The sequence below is a fragment of the Numenius arquata genome, chromosome 1 (genome assembly GCF_964106895.1).
Source record: "Numenius arquata chromosome 1, bNumArq3.hap1.1, whole genome shotgun sequence".
Taxonomy (NCBI): domain Eukaryota; kingdom Metazoa; phylum Chordata; class Aves; order Charadriiformes; family Scolopacidae; genus Numenius; species Numenius arquata.
The window spans coordinates 118791655-118808851 of NC_133576.1; the positions used below are offsets into that span (position 1 = coordinate 118791655).

Sequence of the window (17197 nt, forward strand, 5' to 3'; positions counted from 1 at the left end):
TAAAAGCCTGCAGCGATGCAATTTGCTGTGATTTATGTTCTGAAAATAATAGCGCAAAACAGGGCTTGCCTTGGCACCTAAAAGATGAACTTCACCTCCTCAGAAGTAAAAGTGCATTAGTCTTCCCTGGCATGCAGCCTGAAGGTTAGAAGGCTGTTCATGTGAGCAAGGAGAATACCATGTAGTCTATTGCTTAGCAGAAAAAAAAAAAAGAGGATTATTATCATATTTATATATGTACTGTAGTTTTAATCTCTCAGTAAGCTCTATAAAAGTGGGATTTGTTTTGTATTTATTTGCTTGTGCATGGAATTGGAGTTAAAACAGGAAAGTGATTTGTCAAACTTCGAGGAGGCAACAGGTAGCAGCTGGGAAAGAAAAAACAGATCTGCCACGAGTCCCGTGCAGTAAAACTCATTTTCTGGGTATTCAGGAAAGGGCTATTCCCAGTGTCTGGCTTTGCTCTGGACAAAAATATTACCCAAAGATTGATGCAGTGTGACATATGACCCTTCCCTGTTCCCACAGGAAAACCTTTACTCCGTGGCTTTCTTCCAGCCTGTAAGGAAACAGCTGCAGCACATCGCTGCTTCCTGCTGACGGGATGTTAGTGAAAATTGCTCTGTTTTTAGGAAAGTTGGAATAAACCAGTAGTAGTTGATTGCAGTCTAGTGCAGCCGTCTATACTTAGCTCAGCACCACATAGAGAAGTCCAGTACAAATGAGTAGTATGTATTTGTTTCATGAATCATTTCAAGAGCTTCCCTTGCAGTTAAAGAAAAACAGTGATCTTGGGCATTTTAATTTCTGTTTCCCAGTTTTTTGTATACTGTGAAGTGGTCGGAATTTTACACTGGGTAACTTTCCTCTGTTGAGGTGTGGGTTTGTGGCAACAGAAAAAGTTGATGTTTTATTTAACATCTGGTAACTGAGTCTCTTGGTACTCCCCAAAATCCAGAATTTGACAGTCTGCGCATATATAACATCTTTCTTGGAAGTCTCTTTGGAAAGTACCAGAGGTGTTCAGAGCTTTTGACCAAAATCTGCAGACATGTGGGCATTTCTTTCTTTTATTGCTACGTGTTGCGGAAGTTCACAGAGCCTGCAAATGGAATTGGATCATTTTTAATGTTTGAAGCTTCATAACACAAAGTGAGAAATGGTCCTTTTGGCAGAGGGTTTTCAGCTGATGTAAGTGTAGCATCAGAGGCAAAGGAGCAGTGTTAATATCCCTTCCATTTCGGGGGGAATTGCAGCAAGAAGCAAGTGAGGGACTGTGCAGTCTAAGCAGTCGGTGGCACCCCCAGGAACTGGAAAACAAGTTCTGCTGTTCTTGTTTCATATTTCATCGCATGTTTTCCTCCCTCTCTGCTAATCATCAATATCCGATCAACTTCATTACTTTGTTTTATATATTTGACAGGCTAGTGGGGAGAGAGTGAATTTGATCATCTCTAGACCCCTGAAGTCACAGACGGTCAGTATTATCCGAGACACTGGGACCCACAACAGCAACCCACACCAACACCAGTCCCAGCAGCTCTTTCACAGCAGACCCAACTCACATAAGGTTGGTGTTTCTGACTCTAAGAGGTACAAATACCATTGTACTTGTGATAGTATAAGTGTGTAGCAAGGCAAGAAGAAAGGTTTATATCTTCTTTCTTACCTACTTAAAAATAAAAACAAAGAAAAGATGAAGACTTCCAACTACTCAAGTCCTGCATCGTGTCTGGAGTGGGAACAGAAGATATGCAACAGCTTTTTGGTATTTTTTTAAATTTGCTGACTGCAGTGAAAGAAGCAGATTCTCTGAGCTCATACAGCTGTGGTTGTTAGAACTTGTCTGAGACAGTGGCTCATGTGTTACTGCTGCATGGGAGAGCTGTCATTCAAGAAAGTTATTTTTTTGATGCCACTGTGCTTGCTGCAACCAGCAAGGAAAGGAGATGTGGTGCACACCATGCAGCATGTAAAGAGCATGCTGGAGGGGTGTGTCATATTCTCCATGGAGCCAGCAATGCTGGCTCCAATTCTGCTGATTCTGCAGAGTCAAGCAGGGAGAGAAGCAGAATGAAGAGACTTTGATGAAGCTAGTGTCAAATTATCTGGAAGACCTACAGAAATAAAGCCTGTGCTTGAGGTATTTTTGTAGTTAGAAAAACACGACTTCTCACTGTTGAGAAGTTGATTTTGTGAAATAATTGTCATATTGGCCATGTCAACCAAGCCACCTTTCCTCCTGTCCGCTCTGTTGGCACCACTGTTTAATGTCATGCTTCTATTGGGAGGATTTACATGTGTTGATAGTATTTTCTTTTAAAAGTTTGGGTAGTTTCAGAAGAGAACAAGTGAGGCTCTAAGAAGCTTGTTTGCCTCTTGAGGGACAAAGGTGAAGCTCCTGAAAACAGTTAGTGGCCATTAGTACATGCCACAATGTTAGGCCGTATCAGCACAATGGCTACAGCTCATCTGTATCAGAGCCTGAGCCCACTTTCCATCTGCCGGCGTGGGTTGTGTTCATATCACGGTTCCAAAGTTGATCCGTTGGCTGAGCTGATTTCCCTCACATACCAATACCGTCCCTGGACTCTTCCAAAGTAGGAAGTCCCATGTAACAACAAGTGGATATTTCCCATGTTTCATACCATTTATCTTTGCCTCTCTCTCATTAACCTGCAGTTGGCTTAGAAGTCTTGTGGCTGAAAAAATGTTTACATAATTGCCTGGCACCAGCCAGTTAGTTCTAAAGCCTGAAGACTTAAAAAGGAGCTGTCTTTATCAGTTATGGTATGTGTACATATAGCTACATATGTGATTAGCACGTATATGTGAGGAGCAGAGTCAGTCAGAAGGAGCATGTGGCATTGGAAGTAGAAGGCAGCAGTGTTGCCATTTTCCAAGAGAAGGCAGGGGAATAAATAGATATTTGTAGTTGGAAGAATCTCCCAGGTTATTCTGTTATTTTGGATTCCTTGCAAATATTCTGTTGATTTAAGATGCTACTACAGGTGTATGTGCTGTGGTTTGAATGTATCACTAAATACCCTGAAGAGGAAGGGCTTCATAAAATATATTTTGAATCAGGTTTAGATCCTTTTGAATGGGGCAAAACTAAATATGGGTTAAACATTATAATCCTGGTGTTACAAAATGAAATACAAGATCTCTTCTTGCTTCAAGTTTGGGTCTTCATTGTAAATCATTAGTGAGTCTGCACAAGGCACCCATTACCAGCCTATAGCATTGATTGGCCTTTGTTACTTTGTGCTCTGGGAGATTCTCCATACCAGCTGCAAAAGAAAACATGACGTGTAAGGGCTTTGAAAGGTCTCTCTTTGTCATCATGAAAACACATGTGTGTTTTCATTTCTTAGAAGCTTCTTTGTAGTTCTAGGCCATCTTCTGCCGACAAATGAGGTAATGCTGATGTTCACCAAGACATCAAAAGATTTGTTTCTGGTTTGTGCCCAGTTCTTTGACCATAGGATTTTGTAGTGCAGTCCTAAAATTTAGCCTTTTCCAATGTAGGATGCTAAGAAAAATTGGAGTGAGATTTTCAAGTTGGGCCTTTATAAATTTTCTGCCCATATTTACTTATCTACATGAGTAGCTTTTTTTTCTTTTTTTTTTTTTTTTTCTGACCTGTAGAAGTGCCAATTTGCGCTACTTAGTCCTTTTAAACCATTCTGTATAAGTGCCAAATTATAGCTTTGGGGTGTATTTAGTTGTGTTTTGTTCTGGTTTTTGTTGTTTTTTTGTTTTTTTAAAGTTCTAACAATGTTATTTATCCTTGTCAAACAGGATCTCTCCCAGTGTGTTACATGCCAAGAAAAGCACATTACTGTGAAAAAAGAGCCACATGAATCTCTGGGAATGACAGTGGCAGGAGGCAGAGGTAGCAAAAGTGGCGAACTGCCCATCTTCGTGACAAGTGTACAGCCTCACGGGTGTTTGGCAAGAGACGGCAGGATTAAACGAGGTGGGGCTTGGTTTCCCTGGTGGCACGGGTGGCCTCTGACTGCTGTTTGATGAGTACGTGCTCTGGAGTCAGGTGGTGTCAAAAAGTCTTCTCACAGATGTAGGGAAGTGCTGATGGATGCTTTTCTTCATGTTTCAATAATTGAAATAGAGTATTTAGTATCGCACTTCCACCTTTTCTAGGAAAGGGATGTTTAGAGAACGGTAGCAGGGGAAGTAAATAAGATCAGGAAATGTCTGGTTAAATTCTTTAAAGCTGACGGTAATCCCCTGAGCTGAGGGTCTGGTGTGATGCTTAGCGCACACATCCTGTTTTTGTGTTTAATGTGGTAGGCTGGGTCCCATCTCTGTCTGAGAAACCTCCGCCAGTCACTAGTCACTGTAGTATCTGAATAGCAGAGATGCTCTGATGATGGGCCACAGCGCACCTGGGCCAAGTTTACCCCCGAAGCTGCATCAGTGTTGACCCTGGTTCCTGAATGGTCTCCTATCCTTTGTGAGAGCTTCGGTTTGCTGGTCTTCAGGGGTGCTGCAGCACCCGCCCCTGTTCCGCAGCTTTGCAGAAGGGAACTGGGAGGTGGAGGTTAGGCTCGGTGCAGGTGGAGGCAGTCCTACCTCATCGATAGCAAAGCATTTGATGGTTAAAACATACTATGCCATATGTGAAACAAAGACTGCCTGTGGGATCTCTGCGATTCAGAGTTCACAGAATTACAGATTGTTTTAGGCTAGAAATTTAGGGAAGAAAAAAGCCACTTCACAGATTGCAAATTTAAAAAGAACAGTGTGGGAGCATCCTTATATACCTCTGAGAGAAGGAGATTTACACCCACATACCAACAGGTACGCTCCCTTTTTCTGTACTACTATGAAAAACACACTTGATGGAAGAATTGCAATTTCTCTTTCATTGTGTAACATTAAAGTAGCCACAGCAGCAACAAAAAGTGATTTCAAGTTAAGCTGCACCCCAACTTTAGGTTTCCCTGGGAGGAAAAAGCTTTTAAAAAATGAGTCTTACTCCAAATGTGACCCAGGTGTCCACACTTTTCCTTTGTTTTTTCTGGCTTTCATTGGTAAGTGAGACATTGTGTGAAAGAGCAGCCTGTCACCACTTGGACAGTAAATAACATTCTTGCTTTTTAAAAATATTCTGAAATAAAATAAAAATTGTGGCAATTTTTTTAGTAGCTTTGACTCTTTCCAGATTACCTTTGTAGAGATGCTTTTCATAGAATCATAGAATGAATCATAGAATGGTTAGAGTTGGAAGAGACCTTAAAGATCATCAAGTTTCAACCCCCTGCCATGGGCAGGGACACCTCACACTAGAGCAGGTTGCTCAAAGCCCCATCCAGCCTGGCCTTAAACACTTCCAGGGATGGGGGCATCCACAGCTTCTCCGGGCAACATGTTCCAGTGTCTCACCACCCGCACAGTAAAGAATTTCTTTCTGGTATCTAATCTAAATCTCCCCTCTTCCAATTTAAAACCATTACCCCTTGTCCTGTCACTACATTTCCTGACAAAGAGTCCCTCTCCGGCTCTCCTGTAGGCTCCCTTCAGATATTGGTAGGCTGCTATAAGGTCTCCTGGGAGCCTTCTCTTCTCCAGGCTGAACAACCCCAATCCTCTCAGCCTGTCTTCAGAGGAGAGGTGCTCCAGCCCTCTGATCATCTTCGTGGCCCTCCACTGGACCCATTCCAACAGGTCCATGTCCTTTCTATGTTGAGGACTCCAGAGCTGGACATAATACTCCAGGTGGGGTCTCATGAGTGCAGAGTAGAGGGGTAGAATCACCTCCCGTGACCTGCTGGTCACGCTTCTTCTAATGGACTGGGTTTTGGACCAACCTTTCCAGTAGTTTTTGAATTCCATTTTGTTCTCCTGAGTAACAAGTTAGAAAAAGCAAATGACCTAAAACACTCCGTGGAGACGCATTTATCTACAAAAGCTGGTTACTTTGTGGTGCTTGCATTGTTCTTCCTTCCCTTTTTAAGTTAGGGTGGACCTAAGATCCACTACTGGAAACGATTACGTCGTGGCATCTGCAATAACAGTTGCAGCCGAGATGGTGAGGTGCTTAGGTAATTTCTGTCTCAAATTTTCAGGGCAATACACCATAGAAGCCACAGCATTTGATCTGTTCTGTGGAAATAAATGATACCGATCCAGCTTAATAGTTCAATACCTTAATGTTTCAAACTGACAGCGTAAGGCTTCAGAGCTGTTCACATTCTCGGGCTGTTAGTTCAGACCGTCTCAGCTCCAAAAAATACAGTATTAAATGAAACCCTGGCGTGGGAGGTGCTGTCGGTAGGAATGACTCTGACAGACTGATGTGTTCTCACTTGCACCTTTGAACAGGTGATGTGCTGCTGAACATCAACGGCATTGATTTGACTAACCTCAGTCACAGCGAGGCAGTGGCCATGCTGAAGGCTAGTGCTGCGTCTTCAGTAGTCGCCCTGAAAGCCCTGGAAGTCCAGATTGTAGAAGAGCAGCCCCTGGCTAATGAAGAACAATTGAGTACCATCAGTGAAAATGAATACGATGCCAGCTGGTCACCATCATGGGTCATGTGGCTGGGACTTCCAAGGTATGGAATTAATTGATAAATTAATTAGTTACTAGTTGCAAGCTAAGTCCGGGAGAGACATAAAAAAGAGACCTTATTAGTTGCAGCCCATCTGCCCTTATTTCTGCCTGCCTGACCGTCTCAGCTACGTTTGGTTGGCAGCGTCCTTATGAACAGGTTGCGAACAGGAGGAATGTTTCCTAAGGAAGCTGGAAGATTAATAGGCTTGGTTTATCCCTTCAGAAGCTACTCACATGGATTCTTCTCATTGAACACAAGTCATTTTTTCTATTGTTTAACCATATCATAACTTTCTGTCGAATATCTAAACCCAGAGAGATGATTAATAGAAACACAAAGTATATACCCACATGTCTCTTGGCTAGTCTGCTATCTAAATGTATGAGGCCAAATATATAACTTTACAATGTTGGACAGACTTGCCATTCTGACAGACTCTTGACGTGGGTCTCTTGCACAGTCTGTAGTTACAAATCCCCATGGTTTGGGGTTTTTTTTCAAGAACCCACTACCACATCTTCCAAACACAAAAACTCTTCAAGATTTCCCTCCAAGCGAGCTCCTTCCCCTTGACTAACTTGCAGTCTGCTGGACATCACCGCGTTTCATTTTTGCTCTTCTATTTTTCACTCTTTTGTGGCTATAGCTGTAAGCTCATTGCGGCATTGCTTGCTATCAAGTAGAACTCCCACTACAGCGAATAGTTGTTAACCTGCGCGCCCTGATTGAAGTTAATTCCTCTCCCTCTGATAGGGCTGCCGGGCTCAGGTCTGTAGTTTAAGCATAAAACCAGAACAAGAACCAGACGTATTGGTAGCAGAATGCTGTTGAAGATAACAGACCCATGCGCTGGCCCTCCAGAGATTTCACACTTATTTCTGAGTTTTACTATCAATTAATTTCTCTTCCATTAAGTAATGAGTTACCTAATCTCAATAAGCAGCTCTCAGATTTGGCAAATGTACTTCCTTTCCACGCTTCAGCAGTGGTTTCCTGCTTATATCCTACATATGCCCATGTGTGGACCTTAAAGTTATGCTATGCATTGTGCTGCTGTTCTTTAAAGGAGTGTTGTACATCAGTAAAGAGCTTGGCATCTTTTTTTACCCAAAAGTTAATTTCTATGTTGTGGTTTGTTATCTTTTTTCTTTTAATTACAGTCATTGCCAACTTCATTGGCAAGAATTAATTTTCATGGGGGAGACAACATATACTGGTACAGTTAGTGAAGCATGATCTGAATAATTTACATTCTGTGTAATAAAATGGTTAATCATTTATATTTTCATTACTGGTGGTGCATCAGTTCAGAGGTAGTGAAGATGATGCATGGAGTTTTAGATCTTTACTTAAAGTAGAAAAAGCCTAAACTGACTTGGGGGTGGAAGAAAAATGCTCTGCATTTTTGACTTGCAAACTAAATATATCAGGCATCCATTTTCCACCCACATTCTCGACACCTGTGAAATCCCTAAAATGCCATTCTATTACTGTCAGTTTACAGAGTTAACTGTGTTTAGGTGATTATTCCAGCACTGCATTATTTCTTTCAAAGCACTTTTCTGCCTCAAGATTGTGGGGCTTTTTTTGGTAATCAGTTTGAATATTGCAAAATTACTCTGGGAACAGAAGCGGAATCACCATCCCTCCCCTGCTCTCCCACGCTTAGCACAGTGGTAGTGATGAGACAGCAGGTGTTGTGCCTACTATAAAAATATCTATATGTGGTATACACGAGGTTTTTTTGGTTTTTTTTTTCCTTGCTATCCTGTGCTTCCATTCCACAGCTGCCTACATAGCTGCCATGACGTAGTCCTGCGGCGCAGCAATTTAGGAAGCTGGGGCTTCAGCATCGTCGGTGGCTACGAGGAGAACCACACGAACCAGCCTTTCTTCATTAAAACGATTGTCCTTGGAACTCCCGCGTACTTTGATGGAAGATTAAAGTAAGCTAAAATAATAGTAGTAATACCAATAACAATTATAATCAACACTTTTATATAGTTACAAGCTGGTGCAAGTAATTGCTTAAGGAAGCAGGCTTAAGCCTGGAGAGGAGAAGGCTGAGGGGAGACCTTATCTATGTTTGCAAGTACCTAAAGTGTGGGTTGAAGGATGATGGAGCCAGACTCTTTTCAGTGGTTCCCAGCAATAGGACGAGGGGTAACAGGCACAAGCTGGAACATAGGAAGTTCCAGTCAAATATGAGGAAGAACTTCTTTACGGTGAGGGTGGCAGAGCCCTGGAACAGGCTGCCCAGGGAGGTCGTGGAGTCCCCTTCACTGGAGATTTTCAAGACCCGCCTTGATGCAGTCCTGAGTAATGTGCTCTAGGCAATCCTGCTTTAGCAGGGGAGTTGGACTATATGATCACTAGAGGTCCCTTCTAACTCTGACAATTCCATGATTCCATGAAATACGTTGTAGCGTCTTGTGCCGGGGGGCGATCATGCAGCCTAGTAGAGCTTTGCCTCCCTGATGAGGGTGATGCGGGGAAGTATGAGGTGTTTCCGCTGGGGAAGGGGTGTCTGTCAGAGGTGATGCTGGTGCTGGCACCTCTGCCATCTCCTGTCCTCCTCCCCAGCTGCAGTGCTGATGTAACCTGCTGTCTCCGTCTCCCGGTTGAACACTCCTTTAGGCCAAGAGACATTGCAAAATGTATACGTGCAGAACTTGCCTTGTTCTTAACGTTTTTGTCTTCTTAGAGAATGGCTAGAAAATTAGAACTTACTTCTGTAAAGTGAGGAAAACTGCTTTATCCTTTCAAATAGCCTTCTGAAGCCACTGCTGGAAACCCTGGCACTGAAGATGGGTGCTGCTGCTTTAATGGAAAGGCAAGAAAGTAGTTGAAAAAGTCAGTATCTCTGAAAAGACAGTTAAGAAACCAAGTCCTCATGTCAGTGCCTTAAGGGTCATTACTTGGCAGGAAAAACACTGATAAATGAGGAGAGTTCAGTGGAAGCTCCCAAGATGGCGTGAGCTGGAGCACTTACCCTACAAGGAGAGGCTGGGGGAGCTGGGCTTTCTCAGCCTGGAGCAGAGATGTCTTTGCAGACACTCAACAGCTCCTTCCAGTACCTGCAAAGAGATATTGAGAAGATGGAGCCCTGGCTCTTCACAGAGGTGCAGGGCAAGAGGAAGAGAGACTATGGGCACAAGCTGAACTTGTTTCCCATGAGGACGGTTAGGCTGTAGCACGGGTTGTGTGATCTCTGCCCTTGGAGATTTCTGAGACCTGACTGGATAAAGCCCTGAGCAACCTGGTCAGGTCTCACAGCTGACCTTGCTTTGAGCAGGAGGTGGGACTAGAGACCTCCCGAGGACCCCTCTGACCTTAACAATTATATGATTCTACTTAGACATTATGTTTGGATGCAGCCCTGAGGCCTAATATGCGTATGTGCATCTTAGTCTTGTGTAGAATTAGTTCAGAACTAGGACATACAGTTCCTATTACAGGTTCTCTTGTTCATAAACTGATCTTTTGTGAAGGTGGCAGTAAAGAATATGCAACTTGAAGTTTTATGGCATGATTTTTATGTGTAGCTTTACTTACAAAGTAACTTAAGAAAAAATGTAGTTATGCCTAGAGCCTTGCCAGTAATTGATTTTTCAGTTCAATGACTAAATAAATAAATGAAAAAATAGCTTGGCTGAACATAAAATTACATTTTTTTTTTTGGCCAACTATGAAACAGTTTGGATTAAATGAAAGATTTCAGTTCAACCCAAAGTAAATAATTTCAGATTGGGGAAATAATGACTAGAAGTCTTCATACAAATGGAAATTCAAGCATCATTCCTAAGAAGAGGGGAAGAGTAGTTGTGGTCTCACTTACCCCCTTGTAAGGAATGGAAAAGATGCTCGTGTGATGCTGTGATGTAGTACCCTCAGTTCAAATGTGCTGTCTCACTGAGAATATGGACTTAAAAACAGGCAATGAACAAGGGAGAACTCCTTACAACCTGCATCATGAGTTATCCTGGGGCAGGGTTTTTTGAAGCTGTTCTGTTTTGTTCAAGTTATCTAAATGTTTCATTCAGCCGGAGACAGAAGAAGAAAATAACTTCACAGTTCAGTACTTAGGAGAATTTTCTGCCTACATTATCTGTCTGGTGTGATTTTATAGAAGGTGAAATGACTTCAGCAGAAAGGCTGAGTGAGTGAGACCCCGCTCAGTGAACTGTAGCAGTGGGTTTTGGGTCATGGGGTACCTTGTTTCAGGCAGAGAATGCGCACTTGACCTGTGTAGGTCACACCGCCTCGTCCTCCTCTGCTCTGCCCTAGTGAAGGGCACTGGGAGAGCTCCAGAGATCATCCAGAGCCATGGCTCTTTTTGCCATCTGTTTTGGTGCCTCCAATAGTTGGGAGGATCAGTTTTAGGAAAAGTTCTGTTCGATCTCCAGAGTCATGTTTGACTGCTCTGGGGGATGGCAAACACACACGCAAGTCAAGTCGCAGAGAAGAGGTACCTGGAGATGGAGGGTGCTCAGTGTAGGAAGAACTTAGGGGCTTTTTTGAAGTTTCTCTTGAGCTTGTAAAAACTGAAACTTAACCCTTCGAGGTCAACTTTCTCAAGGCCAGCAAACAGCGCCCTCCCAAATTTCTGTTCCCTGCTTCAAAACACAGAGAAGCTACAGTTTCTCAGTTGAACCATCTGCTGAGGGAGATTTCAAGCCAAATGGTTACATTTGACAAAATCGTAAGCCATTGAAAACAAGGTTTTCAGTTGAAATGTGGTCGGTAACCATAAGTATCTTTACTTACACCTCCTACAGTAAAGCCATGTTTGGTGTAAATGTGTTATAATCCACACAAACAAACAGAAATGCTTCTCATGCACATGCTGTCTCATTATCTTCTCTTGACTTGGTTAGATCTTTCCAACTCTCTCTTTCCACGTTTTCCTCCAGGTCAGCTCTTAATGCAGAACCGTCTTTGTATTAGAATTGAAATCTAGTGATTTGGGAGATTCCCAGATGAGTTTCAGTAGTAAAACAGACTTAAAATTGAACCCCTTTGGGTTTTTTAGCTACGCTTCCAACCTGATGCAAACCTGTCACCCCAGCAATGAATTGTTGTTTGTTGGTGTGTAGTAGATACTGCAGAGCAGTAGTCTTCATTTGGTTTGTTTTTTCTTCTTCTTGTGTCTTTTAGGTGTGGTGATATGATTGTTGCTGTAAACGGACTATCCACGGTTGGAATGAGCCATTCTGCACTCGTTCCCATGCTGAAGGAGCAGAGGAACAAAGTAACTTTAACAGTGATTTGCTGGCCTGGAAGCCTCATCTAGATTTTGAATCACTTTGATTCAAGCAGTGTGTTTTACTATATAGCTGGCACAATAATCTCCTCTATCTTTTTTCCCCTATTGATACTATTGATACAGCTGGTTATAAGCAGGGCCAAAACTGCTGTATTTTCATTTTTTTACAGGCCTCTCAGACTTATTCTATATATCTTTCCATCCTGAAATAGCCATTTCTGTTTGCTATATCCATTGCTGACGCAAATGCAAATCTACGCGCGCTCACAGAGAAACTCCCACACCGGTAAGGCTGTCGTTGAGCTTTCCCCATCAGGCTTCTAGAGTCAGCAGAAGAACTTGGTGGTTCTTTGGGTTTCTCTGCACAGTCCTTAAGTTACACATGATATATAAAGGTAATAGCCATGTGCTCGTTCTTCCCTGCGAAGAGAACGTGTGTCAGTACCGCAGTGACACGTCTATCTGCTGCTATGAATCACAATCCGTTTCCAAAGGTACGTCTCCTCAATTTGTAAGCCTTTTCATTTTTGATTCAATGTTTCAAACTGATTCAAGTAATCCATCTTGCTCATCAGAAATTACTTGGTCCCCCAGATTTTTCTTGCAGGGCATCAGTGTTCATAGAAAAGTAGGACAAAAGCCTGATATTACTGGAATTTTTATAAAGTGCAATAATTGGACTCTTTGTTAGGAAACTTTACTATATTACAGAGTTTGTATCCTATAACGACAAGAAATATGGAAGTAATTACTGTTGCAACGCTGGCAAGAATGCGTGTGCCCGAGGTCGCCTTTGAGTGAACGGCTTGCAGTATTAGACTTTACTTTACAAATGAATGTTTTGCTGAGTCAGAGAATTTTGATGAACATTTTTATGAAGATCATTTTTACCGTTTCTATTGTAGTTGTCAGCTCTCTTTCTTCATGTGTGGAAAACAATACTTTGACTTGTGCTTTCTAAATGAGAGAATTATTTCCAGGAAAAAAGAAAGCTATTAAGAAACCATACGTTATGGTTTGCAGGTGGGCAGGCTGGAAGGAAGGCTCTTTGAATTCAAGTCCAACTGCAAAGCTAGCTGCAAAGTTCACTCTTATTCTGTCACCCCCTGACAAATGTATAAATGCCTTGATATCAAATGCTGAAACGTTCTCTCTTGCATTTCAGGATATTATATTTTTTTTTCCTTAAGAGAGCACCTGCTATTAAGTTGTCAGTAAGAGTAACGCTATTTATCTTGGATTGTATTTAGTATTTTTACAAACCAACCTGTAACTTCTAGAGTTTGCCTTTCCATGATATTTGCAGGCTAAGCACCCATTTGTTTTAGAAAAGAGAGGTGGAGCACGGAAAGAAATGTGCTGACCTGGAGCTAACCCTGTGTGTTGTCAGTGTTCTGCATATTTGAAAAAGAGCTTCGTTTATAAACCAGGTTCCCAACCTGAACTGATTTTATGAATGACCTCTGTATTGTAATATTAATTACCAGACAATGTACTTGAGAATCACAGCATATTTCAATTGTGAAGCATGAGCTTTATTTTCAAACTTAGCCGGTATAATATTGGGGCATATTATCGCATGTCATTAATTCCAGTAGCTTTGTTTTAAAAAGAAATAAAGTTACTCTTTTGCAAAAAAAAAAAAAAAAAAAAGTAAAAATCTCATATGAATGAAGTGGTTTTATTCCTCTCATATGTATGCTGTCAGTTTAATTTCATAATACTAAAATACAAAAGAATGTCCTCTACAGTATATTACTGTACTGAGAACCTTTGTTTCTGAAGCAAACACCAAACTTATTTTATACTATAAGTGATTTGTGAACAAGCTTCCTCCCACTCCCAGATGCTGTTTAACTGTATGCTTTGCTCTTAATACAGATATTTTTTTTCATAAAATACATCTTAGTGTAGCTTTTAGGGAAGATTTTGACATAGATTTAATGTTTTTTATTTTAAAAATTACACTTTCCATTCAAAACCCTGCAAAAATCAGATTTTTTTTTTTCTTTTATATGTATATGTAACAAAAGCATGGGTTAGCTTAAACTGTGCAGTTTTGTTTCTGTGTGCTGTAGCTTTTGATCAGAACGTCTGGTGATAAAGCCTTTCTGAATTAATTCCTTTCCTGAATAATTTTTCCCCTTTCTCTTGTAGCTGCATAGTTGGGTTTGGTTTTCTGTGCCTTCTGTTTTAAATTATTTCAAGGGTTTTTTGGTTTGGTTTTTTTTTTTTTTCCCCAGATATTACTATCTAATTGTATGGTATTAATGAAGGATGAATGAAAATAAAAGTTCATTCTACTCATTGTCATAACTCAAGGTATTGTCTCGCTCTTTGCAAAAGATACGCGTAGCTCAATGCAGACTCAATTTAAAGATCTTTCTTTTCGACTGTGATTTATCATAAATTACAGTTAGTGAACGTAGCAAAAGAGTCTGAGGGCATGGTCATCCAGCCAGGGTAGTGTACCAGCTGTTTGACCAGTAATCCCAGCACTGAGCAGGGTTTTTAAAGGGGAGGTAAGATCTGTGCCTTACGCTGCCAGCAGCGTTTCCTCTTTTCCCCTCCACGCCAGCTGGTACCGATCATCTGGAGGATGTTTTCACAGCATAGATTTGATGCAAGGAGACAGTCTTGCTGGAAACCTCAGTTTTACAGCTGCAACTTGAGCCTGCTGGTAATCAATTCCCTTCTCCGTCTCCTGTGGGCAAGTATGCTCTATCTTTAGATGTCTGCGAAGCTGGAATAGGTCTAAAAGCAATTTCTTTTCTAAGTGAAGTTGCCCAGAACCTGGATTCTTATCCCTTGCGGTAGTTAGTGGGTTACGAAGAGATGAGTTCCTCTAAAACAAAACCATGCCTACACACAGAAACACAGAAGAAACCAGCCACATCTGCTGGTGGGTTACTATCTTTTGTACTTGTAACGTAAGAGCCAGACCTTTAGAGTTTTGATTTACAGACAGATTAATCAATTCATTGTTGCAGCTGAAGGTGCACAGAGCTGGTGTGTGAGGTGGTGGACCTAGTCATCTGTGTGCTGAAGCTTCGTGGGAGGAACACCTTTGCCAAACAACCCTAGGAATCTCCAGCGAAGAATGTAAACCAATTTATTCTGCTTCACAGCATGCCAGTGAAGCGAAATCTGAAGATGTTTCATTTGCCGCTCAAAACTTCCTATTTAGAGTCAGGAAAAAATGAGGGGAAAATTTAACATTGCAAAAGAATTAAGAATTCATTTATTTGCAGATTCCCTAATATATCTGGGGTGGGTATAATGAAAATCTAAGCCTGGTTCTCAGATATAGTGTGACCCAGATAGTATCAGAAGCAAGGCAAGTTCCTTTTAGTCAAGAAACTTGACTATTTATTTTTGAGGCAATTTTAATGGATCATAAAAATTTGTTAATGAACTAACATAGGAGATCCTGATGGTTAAAGGAATGAGTATGCCAGGCAGGGCAGCAATGGTGGCAAACACGGAGTAAAGGCCACACGTGTCTGATGCCACACGGCCCATGAAGATGTTGTAACACCAAGGAAGGTCAGTGAACAACCCTCATCCCAGTTGTCTCAGGAAAATTCTAAGCAAGTGTACTTAGGTAAAAAGTGGATCTCTGCCAACACAAAGAAAAATGAGAGAGAGAGAAAATTATTTACAATGGCCTCATCACACCTGACATAAATCTGTGCACCTAGTGAAGAACAATTCTTAGATTACTTCTGGGATAACAGATGTTATACAGGTAGGAATATTTAGTTCTAGCTCAATGTTGATGTTATCCTTCTGTTTGTTGCCCTATCACATGGATGGGTCCCCTGAATATTAGCCGTGCCATACGGATGCAATGCCCATGTCAGTGATGGATTGCAATTGATCAGTGGTGATGAGCTCCCTTCTGTAGCGTGATGCAGAAAACTTCAGACAACTCAGAAATCAAAGAGAGTCCAGTCTAAGGTGTGGAGCCTGCTTGGCATCAGCCGTGGCGTAAACTGCGCCTGAAGCTGTTGTAGAAGAAGGAATGTTTTAGGGTTTGGGGGTTGTTTTTGTTGTTAAACTGCTGGTAAAGGTTGGCTGGAGGAATCTGTGGGCTGCAAGCACAGCCAAGCAGAAACATCACGCTCCTCAGCCAGGAAAGCCAAGTTTGTTTTGCCAAAGGAGGAATGAGAGCCAGCGCTCCCATCACAGGAGGGGGAAGAACTGGGCAAGAGATGGAAAGGGAGAGCCACTTCTGTGACTCCTTGGGGCAAATACTGCATCTAGGAGGGGCTGCCCCTCTTCACCCTCCTTCCCAGGTAGTACCAGCTACCTTAAACACCTCAACTGCCCTCCCGCACCTTTCCTACCCTGCCATAGCCACAGCAACCACCTGTGGAGACCCTGCCTCAGGTTTAGAGAGAAGATGCTGTGGCATCAAGGCCGCTTTGCATCCCGCAGCAGCCTGCCATGGTGGCGAACACCAGCTTCGGCTACACTGGAGTCAGCGGTCGTGGTCTCAGTGCTGACTTGGACATCTTGCAGGGAGGTGGTCTGCAGAGCAACCAACCCCACTGCTTAAGATGCAGCCGCAAGGGTCCATGTAAACACATCAGGAGCACTCTCTAGCTCTGGTCTCGGAGCACACAGAATAACCTCTGCTGTGCAGGGGGTTCATCTAGCAGCTCTGCTTTATCCCCAAAGCATGATGTATGGTGGTGCAAAACCACCACTATTTCAGCAGCTCTGTATGGTCTTCTACAGCTCTTCTGCCATACCAGCGTTGGTAATCATTAGAGAAACAGTTGAAGGAGAGAAGGCAAGTTTTACTAAACCCAAGTTCTTTCTTCGTGCTTTTAGCTATTTGTGGACTAATCACATTCTCTGCAGCACATTTTCTGTACTGTGCCTTCAGATTTGTAATAAATTGTGGCATATGAGCACTAAATGGCAATGGAAATTAGAGCTGGATGTGTTCTGTTGCATTAACTAGTTTACCACTAGGCTGGACAAGACACATCACGTAAGGGAGATGGTATCATAGGCAGTGAGAGAATTTAATTACAATGATGAGTTTAATACTATGATGGGGTTTAGATGTAGCCGTGACATTAGCTACTTGTAGTGTCTTCATTGCTTAGCAACCTCGGCACCAGGCAGCAAGACCCAAAATACCTTTTTTCTGCCCCTAAAGCAGGCAGGTGTCGAGCCGTAACCAGCCTCAGGGCGAGCCGGGGCATCCCACCAGCTCCACAAGCCCCTTCTCATCGAGCAGCTCCAATAAAGCCCAATGGAGCTGGGTTTGCAGTTTGGACCCAGCTTTGTACAGTAACGAGTGCAGTACGCGATTAAGGAACCCATTTGGTATTTCT

General features: G+C 42.3%; 1 protein-coding gene across 1 annotated transcript in view; it reads left to right on the forward strand.

The window, feature by feature from the left end:
* LNX2 (ligand of numb-protein X 2) overlaps positions 1-13479 on the forward strand; it is a 60371-nt gene extending 46892 nt beyond the window's left edge. The window contains exons 6-10 of the mRNA XM_074147040.1: positions 1424-1570; positions 3805-3982; positions 6349-6580; positions 8368-8526; positions 11738-13479. Coding sequence (XP_074003141.1) covers positions 1424-1570; positions 3805-3982; positions 6349-6580; positions 8368-8526; positions 11738-11873 — 852 coding nt within the window. The 3' untranslated portion in view covers positions 11874-13479. The remainder of the gene's footprint in view (positions 1-1423; positions 1571-3804; positions 3983-6348; positions 6581-8367; positions 8527-11737) is intronic.
* The last annotated feature ends 3718 nt before the right edge of the window (positions 13480-17197 follow it).